This window comes from Eurytemora carolleeae, unplaced genomic scaffold (genome assembly GCF_000591075.1).
Source record: "Eurytemora carolleeae unplaced genomic scaffold, Eaff_2.0 scaffold137, whole genome shotgun sequence".
Taxonomy (NCBI): Eukaryota; Metazoa; Arthropoda; class Copepoda; order Calanoida; family Temoridae; genus Eurytemora; species Eurytemora carolleeae.
Genome location: NW_019396143.1, coordinates 102,488 through 122,301, shown reverse-complemented (window position 1 = coordinate 122,301; position 19,814 = coordinate 102,488). Strand labels below are relative to the sequence as shown.

At 31.8% G+C, this 19,814-nt stretch overlaps 2 protein-coding genes across 2 annotated transcripts in view; one reads left to right on the top strand and one right to left on the bottom strand.

The window, feature by feature from the left end:
• LOC111696249 (transcriptional repressor protein YY1) overlaps positions 1-1,665 on the top strand; it is a gene marked incomplete in the record, with an annotated part of 7,678 nt that extends 6,013 nt beyond the window's left edge. Inside the window, 2 exon segments of the mRNA XM_023465802.1 lie at positions 630-782; positions 852-1,665. Of these exon segments, the coding sequence (XP_023321570.1) occupies positions 630-782; positions 852-893 (195 nt within the window).
• Positions 1,666-3,276: 1,611 nt separating this feature from the next.
• On the bottom strand, positions 3,277-16,457 carry LOC111696274 (uncharacterized). The gene is made up of 16 exons (XM_023465831.1): positions 16,379-16,457; positions 10,569-10,652; positions 10,316-10,363; positions 10,059-10,130; positions 9,854-9,919; positions 9,507-9,614; positions 9,047-9,144; positions 8,627-8,738; positions 7,701-7,821; positions 7,372-7,412; positions 7,031-7,111; positions 5,615-5,662; positions 5,099-5,149; positions 4,958-5,034; positions 3,961-4,018; positions 3,277-3,622 (listed from the first exon to the last, which is right to left on the bottom strand). Exons 2-16 carry the CDS (start codon positions 10,648-10,650, stop codon positions 3,510-3,512), a joined length of 1,176 nt encoding a protein of 391 aa, XP_023321599.1. The 5' UTR covers positions 10,651-10,652; positions 16,379-16,457; the 3' UTR covers positions 3,277-3,509.
• Between the last annotated feature and the right edge of the window lie 3,357 nt (positions 16,458-19,814).

Genomic DNA, 19,814 nt, shown 5'->3' with positions numbered 1-19,814 from the left:
ATTAAAACACCAAACCACCCCGCTTATCATTGAAGTACACTTTGACCCCTAGAAGTATGAGTTCGCGGACTGTACAATTCTTGGTGATTTTGCGTACATAAGCTATCTATGTTTATTTATTTATCTATGGGAAAGGGCAATAACTTTATTCGTGTTTTTTCAAGGGTTTCGTACTTTTAATAGGCAGCACACAAATACTGTGAAGGTTCTACCATTTTAAATCTGTGTGAAGGAAAAGTTTGCTGTTATCTGACTAAATTGTTATTCTAAGAGGAACTGAAAAACGAACCCCAAAAAAACAACCGTTTATGGTTAGTTTTTCACAACATATTCTCTCAAAGTCAACATGTGGCATCGTGTAAGATAATAAATTCTTGGAATAAACAATTTTGAAATTTTTAATAATTTTCAGATTTTTGTGAAACTATTAGTCCATAACCTTGAAAATTAAACAAATGCCAAGTTATTACCCATTACTATGCACAACGACCCAAAGTTAATAGTTCAGAGAAAAACATTCAGAAATAGAGAAGACAATTGCGTCGACGATTCTTATAAGCTGCAGCACTAAAATTTTGAAAATATTATTAATAAAACCGACTTTCAATATTAACTGATCATTCTTTTAGGGTTGCAATAAGAAGTTTGCGCAGTCCACCAACCTTAAATCTCATATTCTCACTCATGCCAAGCAGAAGTCGGGTCGTCAATCTTCAGCTCCCTCCCCGGAATCCGTCACAATGAACGATAGTTTACTTCAACCACAGTTTGTACATGTAGAGGTAGATTACAAACATTTTAAATAATCTTGAAATTTTATTTGATTATTTATTTATTTATATTAATTTCAGGTTTCGAGTCCAGACGAGCAGTTTATCGTGTACACAGAATAGTTTTCAACAATTTTATTTAAAAGAAAACATTATTGTGAATACAGTCCCCCCCCCTCACACTTGAAATTTTCGTCATAACGCCAAATAATAGGATACTAAACCTATACTTATTGAATCACTTTCATTCTTCCCAGATTGCAGTACAGTGCATAATTTGTAAACATAAATATATTCATCCAGGAAGGTTTAAAACATGAAACTTGCTGCAGTACGTTCAATCGTCAACAAGATGACAATTTGTAAACAAACGCGGAAAATTAGAAAAGTATTCAATATTTTCTATCCAATAATTTTGTCTCTTCACCCTGTTAGTGGAAGAGCCGTAAACTCAAAAAATACTGGATTTTGTCATATTGATAAAAACAATTTTTAGTCAACCTTAGTACCTTACCTTATACACTAATAGATTATTTTTCTAAATAATTGGTTAGATGTAAAACTGAAAATATTAACTACGCAAATTATTAAATTTAATATTACACAATGCTTCGTCAATTTTGTAAACATTCCCCTGGGTTATCAATCTTATTTCAGAGACATTGGGGAAATGTAATTGAATTGTTTAAGAATGTCTGTTCTGAAGAATTAAGCATCTTAATTCAACAACGATACATTTTTTAAATTCTTAACAGATACAAACCTATAGGGGACAATTTGTTAACATTTTTGAAATATGAAGTTTGAAATATTATATTAAATATTGTTATTATTTTGATGTAATATAATCCATATTGTTACTTTTCAAGATCTCAATTAAACAAAATGAAGAAAAGTTGTGTTTTTTTATTCGTAAGATCTCTAAATATGGTCAACTGGGAGCGGGGGAAGACAGACGGCCATGAGCCACCACTATTTATTCTCCCGGGCCACATATTAGCTTTTTTCTCTCCGGCAGCTAGGGCCTTTAAAGTGTGATTTTAAAAAATCCAGCCACGTCACGCAAGAAAGCAGAACTCAAATCATTTTTGTCAATTCTCCATAAGATTAATATATAAATATATTAAAAGATAGGTCGTTAGTTTTAGATTTTAGCAGGTAAACTTAAGTATTTTTTCGTTTTGGTGGAGCACAGAACAATTGTTACTAAATAATAAGAAAACATACTTAATATCCCAATATTTACTGTCCTTACTTACGTGTATCAGATTTTATCAACAAAAAAAACGTTTTTAGCAATTTTCTCTTAACACATTGCACGTTTTCACACAAGGGTACCCTTCAGAACTAAAGTGTATTTTATGGTACGTCATTATTGATGTTTAGATTTGCTAAAAAAAAAGTTCAGCAGATTACTTTAAGAGGTATCCTTTTTTATATTAACACTTTAATATACAGATTTAAATAAATATTTTTTTGCGTGACGCGGCTAGATTTTTGAAAATCTCACTTTAAAGGCCCTAAATATATCATTTAACAAAGAAATTTTTCCCGGAAGAGTCAAATGTGGTGGTACGGAAGAGGAAATAGTGGTGGCTCATGGCTGCTGGAAGAGATAAAAGCTAATATGTGGCCCGGAAGAACTGGTTGATGTTCTCCAGCAGGGGAAGAGTTGAGCTAAATAGCTAAATATGGTCAACTGGACGATGTTCTCCAGCAGGGGAAGGTTGAGAAAGTTGACGTGGAACATGAAGAAAATATTCATCCAACAATTTGCACAACTGTTCGAATTATGTCACGAAACATGACGGTGAAGAGAAAGAGCTTAAATTTTAGAAAGACCTTTTAATAAAACATGCGGCATCATTTGATAACAATTTTCTACATTTGAAGATTCTAGAACATTAACCCCAAATCTCTCATTGTCTTATCATTTTCAGAATGTGGTCTGGCTTGTGCTGTTAATATTACCGGAAATATTAAGAATTTTGTTCTGATTTTAATTTAAACGTTTCGGCGGCTAGAAGTGCCTACCCATATTTCATTTAAGGCAGGGTTGAACTTGATCGTCAATAATAATCAAATAAATGTCGGTTCAGAACTATATGTTTTAATACAAATGGCAGACCCCATTATGAAAATACCAAGAATTGGGAGTTTTAGGGTGAATATTTGAAGAGTCTAAACAAGAGTTATACTTTGCTACAATATTAGTATGACGAATGAATGCTACAAATTACAATTTTTTTTATATTTTTATTCTACTACAAACAGGGAGCAAGGAATAGAAGGGAGAGACAACTGACGCGGTTCGCCCTACCATATGATTATACATGCTTTGCAGACGAAATTTTATATCGAGCTGTTTGGTTTCTTTAGTAGGGCTCCACAGGAAAAATATGTATTGGCGAAACTGGTCAAAGAAAATTGAGCCAATACATATTTTTCCTGTGGGGCCCTACTAAATGGAGTACTTCGTCTGCAAAGCATGTATAATCATATTCTATTCTCTATGTAGATATTACAACTTTTATGAATGATTAGTTTTAAATTTAATTATTTACAATCCAAGTGAAATATCGCAACTCCGCTTTTGGGTGCAAGACATATTTTTAACCCTTCTCCTTATAATCGCAACAGATAGATGTAAAGTTACCAGCGAAGCGATCGATATCGAATTCAATTTGATAATTTTTGCGTACACTGTATGACTGCATAAGAATTGTATATACACAGGAACTAGCATGGAAGTTGTGTATAATCCAGTGAGAATCCGTTAGCAACTGTAGGGCCCGTAGCAGTCTGGGTTGCAATCGAAGTAAAATGAGTGAGGGAGAACGGAACTGTGTAAGCTGAAAATATTTAGATAGAAATAAATTTTGTGCTGGAACCTTTCCTAAACATATCCTAAATTTCTACATCAATAAAATCTAAACAGCTTTTAGAGTTATTATTTACAATAAATTAGGTAAAATTTAATTCATATCATTCCCCCACAGCTTTGTTTTTGGCTGACATGATTTTAAACTTAAAATCTACTATTTTTAATCTGTTTTTATTCATTTCATTAATATGACTTAAATAAAATTATTACAAAATATTTAATAGCCTGGACCGCGGCACCGCCATTTTTCCCTATACCTTTTCATACAGATTTTTAAAAAACAGAATTACTATCTATAGTGCTTACTTGTGACAGGGCTGGTTGTAGTGGCAGTATCAACTCCTAAAGTTTCTCCACAGAAAAACTGAAACAATATTACTACTTAGATTAATTATATTTCTTTGAATCCTCTTAAATGTAATAAAAGGAAAAAATTACATTTTGAAGGAACTGATAACTTGTCATAATCCATAATTTTACAATCTTTATATCTTCGCAATTTTTGAAACTTCAAACTAAGAATTTTTCTAACTCAATAGCAAATTCAAGGTTCGCATGATTAGAAATTGGCATTGGATAGTAAACACGTACCATTATTATTTAACTGTTTTATGTAGTGTTAACAATAAAAAATATCTTATTTTATCATGTCAGTTAAATTAAGTTACTTAATTAGATGACGATAGAGGATTAAGGTCAGAGGCGTACCCAGGGGGTGAGGGCTGAGCAGCCGCCCCCCTTTGGAAAGAAAATAACATTTAAGACTCCCCCACCCAATCATGTACAATTGCAGATGACATCAGAAGAAAAAGAAGAAACACAAAAACTCGGTGTGCAGACTGCACAATGCACATGGTACATCCTCTATTAACCCTATTTAGGCGGACGTCTGGTTTACCCAAAATATTTCCGCTTTGTGATACAAATCTGTAACATTTGATACACTTTTGGAAAGCCCTTGAGTTCTCTTTAATAATCTGCAAAAAAAATTTTATTGCAATTTTAAGTTATTAAGCAAAAAATGTGCACAACAAAAAGTGATGATGAATTATACATTTTTGAAAAGCCCTTACCACGGCGAATTCAAATTAGCAAATTTCTTAGCAAAAGTAGTGCAAACTGCTTCCTTTTGTCAAAAGCTTTCTAAAGAGCTATAAAAAGACAAAATCTAATGACCTAAATGGTCTAAATATAAAGGTAAAATAAGTCATTCAGGCAGTATGCCTGCTAGAAGAATTAACATAAATCAAAATAAAAACTAGCACAAGATATAAAAATATAAAATATGAGGCATAGTAATTACCCTTCGTGGCCCAGTTGTAGCAGCAACTACACCATTCGGAATTTGTATGTAGGATGCTATGCAACCAGCAGGTGTATCTAAATTCAGAGATTCAAATGAAAATATTGTTTGTTGAACTATAACGATGTTTGAATTACTTACCTCCAGTATTTGCTTGACCTGCTACTGCTGCATTAGTCAGATCAAAAGCATCTGAAACATATTAAATATTGTTTTAACGCAAAGATTTATATTATTTTTGATATCTAGATATGTCTATATACTGTCTTGATCTTAAAATACGAGAAGCTTCGAGGCCGGAAGTTAGAAAGGACACTTTATATATCAAATTTTCGTAACATTTCATGATTCCGACTATTTCTCCATTTCATTTACAAGCTTTTCCTACATTGGTAAGCGATTATATCAATACAATGAATACGATTTTTTATTTAAGTTTTGATTGTTAACTAGCTTTTTTCGAATTACAAGTTTACAAGTACGTAATCAAAGAGAAGCTTTTTTAATTGACAGCTTCTCTTGACTTCTATGTTCATGTGTATCCAATATCCATGCTGTTTAACAGCTTGATGTAAATAGCAAATAAAAATAAGAAAGTCGTCTTCATTGTATTGATTTAATCGCCTACTACTGAAGTATAACAGCAATTAATGTTACCTTTTGGAGCTGTCAAAGTACTTTCATCCCATTGAATTCCACAGTAACCTGCACAAAATTTAAATAATTGTTTGCCATTAGCACTCAAAATTTTAGTGGTTGAGGGTAGGCTGGGCCGCTGGGCATGCCCATTACAATGGGCAACGTTCCCCCCTTTCCCTGCTGGATTACTTGAAAAACAGGAAATGCTAAATTCCATGTTTGATGTCCAAATATGACAAATGATTGGAAAGCTCTTAAGCGCTACTTTTAGAATCTGCAAAAAGATTTGCAAATTGGCAAAATTGGCAAAATCCAGCTATAAAGTAAAAATATTTGCAAAAAAATGATAAAATGATAAAATATACATTTATGAAAAGCCCTTGACCATGCCATTTCAAATATGCAAAAATTTGTACAAAATTTTAAATAATCTGATGCGTAATTAGGAAAAACTGAAAATGTGCAAATTTCTTTGCAAAACTTGTTTCCTTATGTCCTAGGTTTTCCAAAAAGCTGAAAATCATCATATCTGACAACTGAAAGTAAGTCAAAACAAAGATTTAGTTTGTTTAAGGAAAAAGTAGTCATTCGGAGTCAGGGGGCAGCATGGTTAACCCTATTTAGCCTGACGTCTGGTTTCATGACTGGTTGCCGGGGGGGTTGAGGTAAATTAAACCCCCCCCCTCTATTTTCTTATTGTGATACAAATCTGTAACATTTGATACGTTTTTGTAAAGTCCTTGGACTCTACTTCAATAATCTGCAAAAAAACGCGCATTGCAAAAATCCAAATATTTATTGCGAAATCTAGTTAATAAGCAAAAAATGTGCAAAAAAATCGCGTAAAATTAAAACAAGTTATACATTTTTGAAAAGCCCTGGACCCAAAAAAATCATATGTGCAAAAACATTTGCAAAATATTTAAAACCAAAATGTGTATTCAAGAAAAACTAAAAATGTGCAAATTCCCTTTACAGGCGTCAGTGCAAAAATCTGTGCAAAATTTCTTTGCAAAATTAAGCAATCTGCTTGCTTTTATTACAGGCTTTCCAAAGAGCTATACAATTTTGAAATCCACTGACTGGAAGTAGGTCTAAATATGTATTTAGTCTGGTATAGGTAAAATAAGGCATTAAAGCAGTATGCCTGAGGACTCAGGCAGTAGGTATAGAAGCCCAGCTTTTAGTCTTAAGTGAGGGGATGTGTTAGTTAGAAAAGTCAGACAATTGAGCTTTCTAGCTCAAATACTTTTTGAGTTATCGCAAAAAAAAACGAAAGGGGGTCAAATTGACAATCGAGGATTGATCTCGAAAACCCCTAAGATTTATGTCCGTAATTTAATCGATAGAATAGCTCGTTAGCTATTACAATGGCCTATTGCGAATTCGGCCTAAATCAGTTCTCATGCACGGCGGTTATTATAAAATACTTACCTTTTTCTTGTCTAATACAGGATTCATAGTTTTGACTTGTAAGTTGGGTATCCCCTGGAAACCCATAACTTGTTACTGTCCCTATAAAAGAAATAATGAACTGGATATAAAATGACTTTCGTTATTTTCAAAAGCTATGTGAGTAAAACTACATTGATAAGTATTTTGTCAAACTATAAAACTAAGCAAGATTTTAACCCTGACAGGAGATATAAGTCTGAGGAGAGAAACCTCAATTGTTTGCAATGTTTAGAATTTTTTAGATATGAAGATTATGAACATATTTAAAAACACAACGCTATTGTAACTGGCTAGCGATAAGGAAAATTAAACTAAAATACCTGAAGAGCCTGTGAAGTACTTCACACAGTTGGAGGGAGCTCTATAGATTAGAAAAGTGAAAAGGTTAAAATGTAAATGAAAAAAAAGAAATTATTTCATATTAGCTAGAAGTTAGTTCAAATTTAAAAAGCTAAATTGGATCGCAGAAGGATTGCTGTTTTTGACAAACAATGAAATGTAGAAAAACATGGGATGGAAAAAGAATTAAATGAGACAAAAATTTAACCACTAGAATAGATGACTGGTGGAACTTAATACGTTGCAATGCTTAATGGGACAAAAAATGAAACTTTTGGAATACAAAAGAATTTATTTTAACTACTGGCACCTGTAACTAGCTGAACAAGGTATCTGTGATACTTTGACATTCCATTGGTCATTGGAAGTTCCGGTAACTAAGAAAGCCAGGCTGACTGTATCACCATCAGTAGCTCCTGTCTCAACATACACTAAGAAGTTTAGTTTTGTATGGTTGCTCGTACAATTTACTCCTACTATTACTTCATATATCATAAGATGCAGCGAGCTTTAATCACACATTTTTTAGGTTTTTTTTGCAAAAATACTTTTCAAATTAAAATAAAAAAACAAACTTTTTTATCAAAATGACAAAAATGAAAAAAGGAAAGATTTAAAATCGTCTATGATCGTTTGCATTTAATTTCAGGCAGCAAGGGCAAACCCGACCGTTCCCTACCTAACCTTTTACTGAACGAACAATTTTACTGAACAAACGATTTTACTGAACAAACGATTTTACTGAACAAACGATTTTACTGAACAAACGATTTTACTGAACAAACGATTTTACCGAACAAACGATTTTACCGAACAAACGATTTTACTTAACAAACGATTTCACTGAACAAACGATTTTACTGAACAAACGATTTTGCTGAACAAACGATTTTACTAAACAACGATTTTACTAAAAAAACGATTCAACTCAACAAACGATTTTTCTGAACAAACGTTTTCACTGAACAACGATTTTTCTGAACAAACGGTTTTACTGAACAAACGATTTTACCGAACAGACAATTTGTTGAACGAAAGGTTTTGCTGAACAAACGATTTTAGTAAAGGAAATGATTCAGTAAAAAACGTTTGAAATAGAAGGAAAATGAACGATGATTCCGAACACAAATGAATTAAAGTTTTTACTGAACGACAGTGGTTGTTAAGGAACAATGAACACATGACTTGAAAAAAGCCAAACTAATGTACAAAGTTAAAATGGTAAAATATACTTACTATGTTCTCCAGTGTTGGTTCCACAGATGACCGGGGGATTCTTTCCAGTCTTTCCTAATACTGTTAATGAGTCTGATGCTATAGTACATGTAGGAGCAGCTCCACAACATCCCTTTCATAGATAAAGGTAATAAAAGTTTTAAATTTTGAAAATCTGAAAATATAAACCTTACAACATATTTTTTATTTATTTAGAAATGTGACAAGATTAGTGTTTAAAGTTTTTTTTTATTTTTAGGAAAGTTTTTTCATATAATCTTCTTTATGATTTTATTTACAAATAATGTTCTTTTTTGGTTAAACAACTTGACTAATAATAACTATATTTTTCCCTAAATTAAAAACTATCCCAGAATTATTAAGTTAAAAAGTCATTCCAATAATTAAGTCCAGAAACCAAGCTAGATTCCTATTGTTTACCTGTGGATTAGTAGAAACACTTTGAACAAGTGTAATGAAGTCTAGACGCAGCTGGCAGATGTCAGAAGATATTTTGTTTACTGTATAAGTGCAGGTTCCTGAAGTATGCTTACATCGAAAAAGTGTTAAAATAAAAAAAAATTTAAAGAACAAGAAATCTATAGAGGCTGAAAATTACTTGTTAGTAATGGAATCTTTATTTTTTCATCAAAATTTAGGCTAAGTCCTAAGATACCTTTAATTTGTAACAAGTGTGCATTTATCACTTTATCATATTTTTAAATTGGTTGCCTTGTGTTTTCAAATCTCTGAATATTGTATTCTTTTTGCATATATTTGTTTTATTAACAACCTGGGATGTATTATTAGCTGTGTTCAGTGTTTAGAATATTTTATCACAAACAAATGTTGGTATAAAGAAGTAAGTTCCAAATCATATGTAAATGTGATCTCTGATTACCTGCTGTATTATAGGTAGAAGGGAATCCTGGATTAGTTATATAGGAAACATTATTACTAACAGTGCTGCTACAGGCAGATGTTGTAAACAAACAGCAGACACCAAACCCTTAACAATATCGATTGATAACGTTTTACCTTTTATACATTTCATTTTATGGGCAAACCTCATATGGTAGCTTTGAGCCAAATTAATAATGTTCATGACATTATTACCAATTTATTTTTATTGTTTTTTAAAAACTTTGTTTTCTCCAAGAAAACAGTCAATATTATTCTATATGAGCCTTACCATCTAATAAAAATAAGACACAACAGATCAAAAAAATTTTAAAAATTTTATTGAACCTGCTGCACATGTTCCACTTGTAGTCCCTCCTTTGCTCTGACATTCACTTGAAGCCAAGCATGTTCCTGGTTAATGTTTTAAATATTTATTATTTTATTTTTCTAAAAAAACTTCCCATTGTGGTAGCAAATATTATCAGAGGTTTCAGATTTCAAAACCTTTGTTTAATATTGTTAATAAAACTACTATTGTACCAAATCTTACCTCTTGCAAAGCTTGAGCTTAAACTATTGCACTCTAAGTTAGGGAAGTTGACAACACTGAAGAGAGACAATACTAGAAAAAAAACATTTTCAGAAGCTAAATAAGGATTGGATAGAAAGAATTTGAAGTCTGAAAGTCAAATTGTTTAATATGAGCATAAAGTATGCTTATTTATACAAGACCATTTCTATTAAAGGATTTAGTTAAAAATGTATATCTGAAAAATCATGTTGTTTAAGTAAAAAAAATTGGCTCACCTTTTTCATTTCTGTTTTCAGTTGTGTTGTTTGAAGTTTCTATTACTCCTAGAGTTTAGAACCAATTAAATTAATAAACAAATTTAACTATTTAAGTTTTTCAATAGTCTCTTTTTTTTGAAACTTTCTTTAATTGAATCAATGATCATCTATTTGTTTTTTCTTAAATCACCATGAATGAATATATACAACTTTTCTACAGCCACTTTTTTGATAATCTTAATAAAGGGAAGGTTGGAAATTGGCAAAATTCCTGCTGTAATGCCAGGCTGAACAAAGGTTGCCACAATGTAAACCATCTTTACCAACACCAGAAACTTGAGCAGGGTATCCATAACTAAAAGCAAATTGAATAAAATTTTATTGAGTTTAATGTTTGATTTATAATTTACTAAATAAAAAATTATCATCTAGAATATAAATTTTGAAACTTTAGTGTGCACTTTAAACAATTGCATAAAAAATATATGTAAAAGAAGAAAAAATCAAAAAATTCAGTAAACAGTGTTGTGAAGTATATAAGTAAAATGAACCTCTTCTTTCTTTCAGTGACAAGTGATAAGTAATGAAAATTTCAAAACGCTTTGCAACGTGGATTCACACAGCGGAATTGGCAACGTGTGAATAAACTTGGATTAGGGGTGGTTAAATCTTATATTATTATTAGCTTTACACGTTGATGCATTCTTGAATAGATTTCTATTTTATGAGTTTTTGGTTCTGCCTTTGATTTTGGTATTGCAATTTCCCTGGTGGAATTTAGAAAAAAATCCATGGGTGTAAAACTTGCATTGAAACATTTGATAAATATTTTACTGGTAAAGGAATCCATCTAAAGTTTGTAAATACTGAAGGTATTTAGATATCCATTTCTTAGGTTTATAAATTCAAATATGGATCTTAGAGAACTAATTTACCACTGGAGGAATTCAGATATCCATCCCAGAGGTTTATTTTTATCACTGGAAGGATTCAGATATCCATCCCAGAGGTTTATTTTTATCATTGGAAGGATTCAGATATCCATCCTAGAGGTTTATTTTTATCACTGGAAGGATTCAGATATCCATCCTAGAGGTTTATTTTTATCACTGGAAGGATTCAGATATCCATCCTACAGGTTTATTTTTATCACTGGAAGGATTCAGATATCCATCCAAGAAAATTATTTCTATCACTGGAGGGATTAAGATATCCATCAAAGTGGTTTATTTTTATCCCTGGAAGGATTAAGATATCCATCAAAGTGGTTTATTTCTATCACTGGAAGGATTTAGATATCCATCCTAGAGGTTTATTTTTGTCACTGGAAGGATTCAGATATCCATTCTAGAGGTTTATTTTTATTTCTAGCAGGATTCAGATATCCATCCTAGAGGTTTATTTTTTTCACTGGAAGGATTCAGATATCCATTCTAGAGGTTTATATATAAAGATATCCATCTTGGAGGGTTATTTACCTCTTAAGAATTCAGATGTTCAATGTCCATCCTAGAGGGTTATATACCTCTTGAGAATTTAGATGTCCATCCTAGAGGTTTATGTAACTCTTGAGGGATTTAGATATCCATCTTGGAGGTATGGAAGGAGGTATTTAGATATCCATCTTGTAGGATAATATATAAGGATGGAGGTATTTAGATATCCATCTTGGAGCTTTATATATAAGGATGGAGGTATATAGATATCCATCTTGTAGGTTTATATATAATCATATACATCTTTAAGGTTTATATTTATCAAAAGGGGATACGGATATACATCCTGGTGGTTCATAATATGCACTGAAGAGATAAAACGCAAATCCTTTTTTTTCCTTGTTTGTAATGTAATTTCTTAAAGGTTTAATTCGCTAAATAGGAGAAACTGATCGAATGAACTTATCAGTAAAACATATCTAATAGTATGAGAAACCTAGCATTTAAAATTTAATTTAAAGTTTTTCCTCGAAAGCATNAGTTTAGTTTAGTTTAGTTTAGTTTAGTTTAGTTTAGTTTAGTTTAGTTTAGTTTAGTTTAGTTTAGTTTAGTTTAGTTTAGTTTAGTTTAGTTTAGTTTAGTTTAGTTTAGTTTAGTTTAGTTTAGTTTAGTTTAGTTTAGTTTAGTTTAGTTTAGTTTAGTTTAGTTTAGTTTAGTTTAGTTTAGTTTAGTTTAGTTTAGTTTAGTTTAGTTTAGTTTAGTTTAGTTTAGTTTAGTTTAGTTTAGTTTAGTTTAGTTTAGTTTACCCTACATCAAATTGAAAAGGAATTTGTATTTTAATCTCAATTATCTAGGGTACTTACAACGTATGCAAATACTTGTAAATAATTATTTTTTAGAAAAATGTATCTCATCTATCTTTGGATCTGCCTTTTCTTAGTAAAAGGTGAAATTTACACTTAATATGCAAATTTCGCTAACAAATTATGTCGATTTAAAAGATTCTTTCTTGTAATGGGCTGGCTCATGGCTAGCTGGATTTGGGTCGGACTGAGAATTCCACAAGTTCTTTTACGCAATTAATTTCGTATTGTTTTCGCATTTTTGCACTTCATTCATTTTCGCGAAAAAGTTTACGAAATGCGAACGAAAATTTTTGTATTTTTTCAAAACTGGAAACCCTACACATGACATCAAATTATTGTTAAGGAGCTGAAGTAAGTTTTGGAAGGAAATCCATTTAGAAAACATCAGATAACCCATATATATTATTGTTGACTTTAAAAGTCACTATAGTAAAATAAAGAGATCTAAAAATGGATATTTCTAACATTTATTTAAAAACGAGAGTTTTGAAATATTTGCATTTAAGGCAGAGTTAAAATTGGTTGATTTAGAAATTGACAAAGGAATAAATGATGAGTATTTGTGGGTACTTCATGGGAGTGATGTAGAGCTTGATGTTGGTGGAGCAGATCAACAGGAACTGGAACAACAGGGCTTATCCAACCTAGTAGGCAGAGATCGCGGCTTTATCATGCTGGATTTGAGCGATTATGTTGTCTCTGGAAGTGGAATGCATGATAAACTGGGAACCCTCGGGTAAGCCTGTCTGCTGCTAATTGAGTATCTGCGTCATCATCATAAAGGAGTCAAGAGGCTCCCTGTGTCGGAGCTGTTACTAGTTCAACTGTCCTAACATGACTGAATACCGGGAGGGGGGTGGGATGAGCGGAGATTCGACATGTGGGCACTACATGAGGAGGAAATGGATTTGAGTACACATACATCTAGAGAAAAGGCTGGGGCATTTGAGTCGGAAAAATCGTCTTCCTTATATTTCGAATTAATTTTAACATTGCCCCCTACTCGGGGTTAAATTAAAAAGGGATTTTAATTTAACAAAGATTAAAATAAATTCGAAACTTTAAAATCCAACCAACCAATTTATAACCCGCCTAGATTTCAATATTTCAAAATGTTGACTTGAAAAGTCACTATAATAAAATAAAGAGATCTAAAATGGATATTTCTAACATTTATTTAAAACGAAAGTGTTTTGAAATATTTGCATTTAAGGCGGAGTTAAAATTGGTTGATTTAGAAATTAACAAAGGAATTAATGATGAATGTTGTGGGTACTTCATGGGAGTGATGTAGATCTTCATGTTGGTGAAGCAGATCAACAGGATCTTGAACAACAGGACTTATCCAACCTAGTAGGCAGAGATCGCGGCTTGTCATGCTGGCTATGAGCGATTATGTTGTCTCTGGAATGCATGATGAACTGGGAACCCTTCGGGTAAGAGCGTCTGCTGCTATCTGAGTATCTGCGTCATCATCATAAAGGAGTCAAGAGGCTCCCTGTGTCGGAGCTGTTACTAGCTCAACTTTCCTAACCTGACTGAGCTGGGATGTGTTAAAGAGGGGGGAGGCAGGAAACGGATGAGAGGGGTTTGACATGTGGGTGCTACATGGAGGAAATGGATAAACACGTCTTGAGAAAAGGCTACGGCATTTGAGTCGGTAAAATCGTCTTCCTTATATTTTCGAATTTGTGTTAACATTACCCCCTACATGGGGGTTAAATTAAAAGGGGATTTTAATTTAACAAAGAATAAAACAAATTCGAAACTTTAAAATCCAACCAACCAAGATATAACCCGCCTAGATTTCCATATTTCAAAATATTGACTTTAAAAGTCACTGTAGTAAAATAAAGAGATCTAAAAATGGATATTTCTAACATTTATTTAAAAACGAGAGTTTTATATATTTGCATTTAAGGCGGAGTTAAAATTGGTTGATTTAGAAATTAACAAAGGAATAAATGATGAGTATTTGTGGGTACTTCATGGGAGTGATGTAGAGCTTGATGTTGGTGGAGCAGATCAACAGGAACTGGAACAACAGGGCTTATCCAACCTTGTAGGCAGAGATCGCGGCTTTATCATGCTGGATTTGAGCGATTATGTTGTCTCTGGAAGTGGAATGCATGATAAACTGAGAACCCTCAGGTAAGCCTGTCTGCTGCTAGTTGAGGATCTGCGTCATCATCATAAAGGAGTCAAGAGGCTCCCTGTGTCGAAGCTGTTACTAGCTCAACTTTCCTAACCTGACTGAGCTGGGATGTGTTATAGAGGGGTGAGGCGGGAAACGGATGAGCGGGGTTTGACATGTGGGTGCTACATGGAGGAAATGGACAAACACGTTTTGAGAAAAGGCTACGGCATTTGAGTCGGTAAAATCGTCTTCCTTATATTTTCGAATTTGTGTTAACAATTATATATATATACCTATATTTTCAGTTTCAGTCTTATTTTATTTTTAGGATTAAATGCCAGAGAGGTAAATGAAACTGTTAAAACAACAGGTAAAAAGCGCATTAGTATTTTTAAAACCTTTACAAATATTATTCCTAAATCTGATAAAGGATAAAATGATTTATGATCATTTGTTGAAAAAGCTTTAAATAAGTTACCACTATATAGTAGATAAAAAAGATAAGTAATTTTTTTCTAGAACTTAATGGATTCAAAGGGGGGGGGGCAAACTTTGAACTGTAAATTCAAAATATTTGGCTTCTTGAATATCAGGCATAAGAATAAGATACTTTAAAGTTTCACATACAGTCCAATTACCTTGCATGTACTATACTTTATCTCTCCTTCAAACAAAACTAGCAGAAAAAAGCATTGTTATTCTTAAAAATCGGCATTTTATTATACTGTTATGTTAGTAATAATAAGTTTTTAAACTAGAGATAGTTAAAGACTTTTTTGAAAATGAAAACCTCAACTTAAACTTAAATTCTATGAGATGAAAAAAGGACAAAGGTCCAGAATAATTATGGCTTGTAAAAGTTTCTGCTTCGAAAAAAAAGTATGAATACAATTGTAATCTATATAATAAAGCTCTTCGTTTATTTATATGTTTGCTATGGCTGGCCAAACGGCTGAATCAATGGGCTGAATTTTAGTAAGGAAACTCATGGATACCCTTGAGGATGACATAAGCGAAAAAAAATTTAAGTTTTTTGTTTTAATTCGATTTTTAAAATTCCACGGGCAACGCTTGGCACTTCAGCTAGTTTGTTATAAAAGAAAAATTACAAAATGGCGGTGCATGAATAAAGTAAATTTTATCCAAAGAAAAAAATCTGACTAAAAAATCCAGCCATTGTGGCATGGCATTTAAAAATAATTGTTTTACTTCGCTATCCCTAAAAGCGCCCATCCGATTAGCATGAATGTATGAATTCTGGTCCACGTATACAATCTTCTTAGTCCACTGAATGAACAGGAAAAGTGTGAAAGCTCTGAGTTAGAGGGGGGCACTGCCCCCTTTGCCCCCCCCCTGTATTCACCCTTGAATAGATTTATATGAATGAATCTGAAAGTTTATAATCGCATACAAACACATTTTTAAAAATATTGGAAAAATCATAAATCAACAAAAAAAAGACTCTTGAATTGCTAATGTTTAATTTCAAGAACACATTCTAAATTATAAACATGCCCTGTATTATAGAAATATTAGAAATAATAATAATAAAACTAATAATAATTTAGGAACCCCCCCCCCCGTACAAGTCCCTACAGCAATTTAATAATTGTACTACACGGTATTATATGCCCTCTAATACCTGTCTCAAACTGTTTAGATCGGAATGGAAAGTTGATTTTCTCAGTAATCAGGTTTCCCAACGCTCCCTGTGTCGGATCTGGAGGCTTTAATGGAACCTGTTACACAGCCTCAGAATGTTCTGCAAAAGGTTCACTTTTGCCGTATTCTTGAATTTTATGTTCTTCTCTTTTACATTTTGATTTCACATTTCTTTAAATGTATGACAAAATCTAAGTTTTCCTAGATTTGAAAATTCTGAAATTTTATGATATAAAATCAAAATTGAAATCAATTAAATAATGTTTAAAAAAATCTATTTATTTTTGTTGAATTTAGGTGGAAGTTCATCTGTAACTTGTGCGTCTGGATTTGGTGTTTGTTGTGTGTGTGAGTATTCTAAGTTTTTAAAATACAATTTTATTAATACTTTTAATTAATTTGTAAGTTAAATCAATCATCTTTAAAAATATTAGATTAAACTAAATAATTGGATAGATTTTTTTTTCTGATAAGAAAGTCTCGATAAAATGGTTAAAAAAAAATAATACTAGTGTTTGCCAAAAATGGGTATTTGAATATCTATTTGTTTAGTTTCTATGGCATGTGGATCGACAATATCTCAGAATAATACCTACCATATTGCTACAAGTTTTACTGCAGCTACAACACCTTCCCCCTGTACATATACTATCTGCCCATGTAACAACAATATTTGCAAGCTTAGACTGGATTTTGAGGTAATTTACAATATAAACAGAAAGAACACAATAATAATCAAAATAAATAATGAACAATATTTTGTATTATATGTAAATGACCGGTGCTTTTCTTAAGGTCCTTCTTGGCAACCACACAATCATGCAGAATAGGGTTTAATAAAATATACTTGGTCCCTGAGTCTTTATAGCAACGAAAAAGAATCAGATGCCTAATTAAGCTTTAAGTAAAAGTAAAAAATTTTAAAATAAAAATTAGTATTATACCTAATAATAATATAATAATATAAAAAAAAGTGAGGGTTTACAATAATCTTGTTATAGTAGTTTAAAACTTAAAAAGTGGTTCAATCTTTATTATGACTTTAAAGATCCAGTGTGAGAAGTGTTATATTTACCAAAATGACTTGAAATTGTACCTGTATCTTAACAACAAATAATATTTTAAAATAAAGAATAACAATTTTATGGAGAAGGGATTTTGACCTCAAAAATGTTTCTTAAATTTAGATGAACAAAATGTTATTTAAAAACATTTTTTTCTGCAAAGGAAATGAGTCTTGACCACAAACTTTGATATTGTAATCCCTATATCGATCTTCTAAACCCAATGTCGTATACCTTAGATATTTCAAACTATAAATCATGTTAGATAAAATATTCTTAGTTTGAAATATCAAAGGTTTACATCATCAGGTTACAAACATGTAGGGATTCTAAAAATTTGAACTTGTGGCATAAACTCAATTCCTTTCTTCCTCCTTCTGTAATATATCTTTCAAGACTTGAAATTGTACCTGTATCTTAACAACAAATAATATTTTAAAATAAAGAATAACAAATTTATGGAGGAGGGATTTTGACCTCAAAAATGTTTCTTAAATTTAGATGAACAAAACATTTTTTTTGCAAAGGAAATGTGTCTTGGCCACAAACTCTGATATTGTAATCCCTATATCAATCTTCTAAACCCAGTGTCGTATACCTAAGATATTTCAAACTATAAATCATGTTAGATAAAATATTCTTAGTTTGAAATATCAAAGGTTTACATCATCAGGCTACAAACATGTAGGGATTCTAAAAATTTGAACTTGTGGCATAAACTCAATTCCTTTCTTTCTCCATCTGTAATATATCTTTCAAGATTCACATAAATATGTTAAAGAATCACCACAACTTTTTTGTATTTTTGTGATGTCAATGTAAATCAAAAATATAAAATTTCTGTGAAAAAATCTTCATGAAAAATCTACAAGTATAAAGTAGTTCCTTTTTGTACTTTGATTATTGTTTTAAATTAAATTTTTAAAAATTTTAGTCATTCTCCATAGCTGGACCAGAAACTACCACTAGTGATACTGCTCCTGCAACAGTTGGTCCTGCTATAGGAGACTGTAGAACTGATTCATTCACAGGAAATGTTTTTAGTCTTATATCAGTTATATCTTCATTTCACAACTTAGCTTTAGCATCTATTATTCAAAGGTTTTACTTTTTCTTGGAAATACAGAAAATCCAGGATCCAACTTGAGAATTAGATAATTACTTGAATTTTTTGGAGAAAACACAATCTGCTTAACCTTTATCCACTTTTTTTGTGTTGGTATTATTTCAGTTTTTGTGATTTGGAACTAATATGTCTTTTTCAATATTTGGACAGGTAATTTTGGATACTTGGCTTTGCTAGTAATTTCATTTAAGAATCTATGCCACTATTGGGATCTTGACAAAAAGGATTTTTAAGAATATGCATTTATTTAAAAAAGATCCACAATAATGTGTATTGAGTGGTGCAGGTTTATATTGGCTCAGTAACATCTCGCCATAACAACTCGACTAAATAACATTTTGCCATATAACAACTTGCCTAAGTAACATTTCGCCATTAAACACCTTGCCATATAACATTTCGACATATAACAACAACTCCCCTATATAACAGCTAGCCATATAAAAACAAAAAACAAAATAATAAATTTTATTTAGTAGATAGCAGTAGTTTATTAGTAGGTTAGTAGAAAGTATATGTAATTATATAAAATTATGAAACATTTTTCAGCTATATTGATAAATATATAGATACATATAAAAGTAGATTCAAATTTAGTGTATAGGAGAAGTTGTTTAATGTTTATGTCAACCAAAGATGCTTTCCCCTGTTGAGCTGTAGATGCGTGCAGTACTCCCGACATTGTTGGAATTACTGTATTTGCGAATTTTTGGTTTTTGATTCTTGGATTTTCATTTCATTTTCATTTACACTAAGATTTAATTTTAAATTTATATAAAGGCAAGTTGTTGCTATAATGCGAAATGTTAGTCAGGCGAGTTGTTACTTAGGCGAGTTGTTATATGGCGAAATGTTTTATGGCGAAATGTTATATGGCAAAATGTTACATTGCGAGATGTTACTGAGCCTTTATATTAGGATTTACCAATGCTTGGTGTAAATTATGAGTCTTGCTGAAGTGCCCGGTGTTTCTCATTTCAAAATAAAAATGAATAAATTTTAGCCTCTCCCTGGGCCCTGGGGTGCCCATGGGTTTACTGTATGGATGAGGTCAATATGGTAATCTCCATATTAAAAAATGCACATTGAGTTTTTTCCTTCCTATTATCTTGCAATATTCAAGTACCCTTTAACACTTTTTGCAGCAAGCCAAAAGACTAAGAATTGATGCGTTGTAGTTACTTCCCCTGAAGGTGGATCTGCCCCTCCTACCATCTGTGGACTAA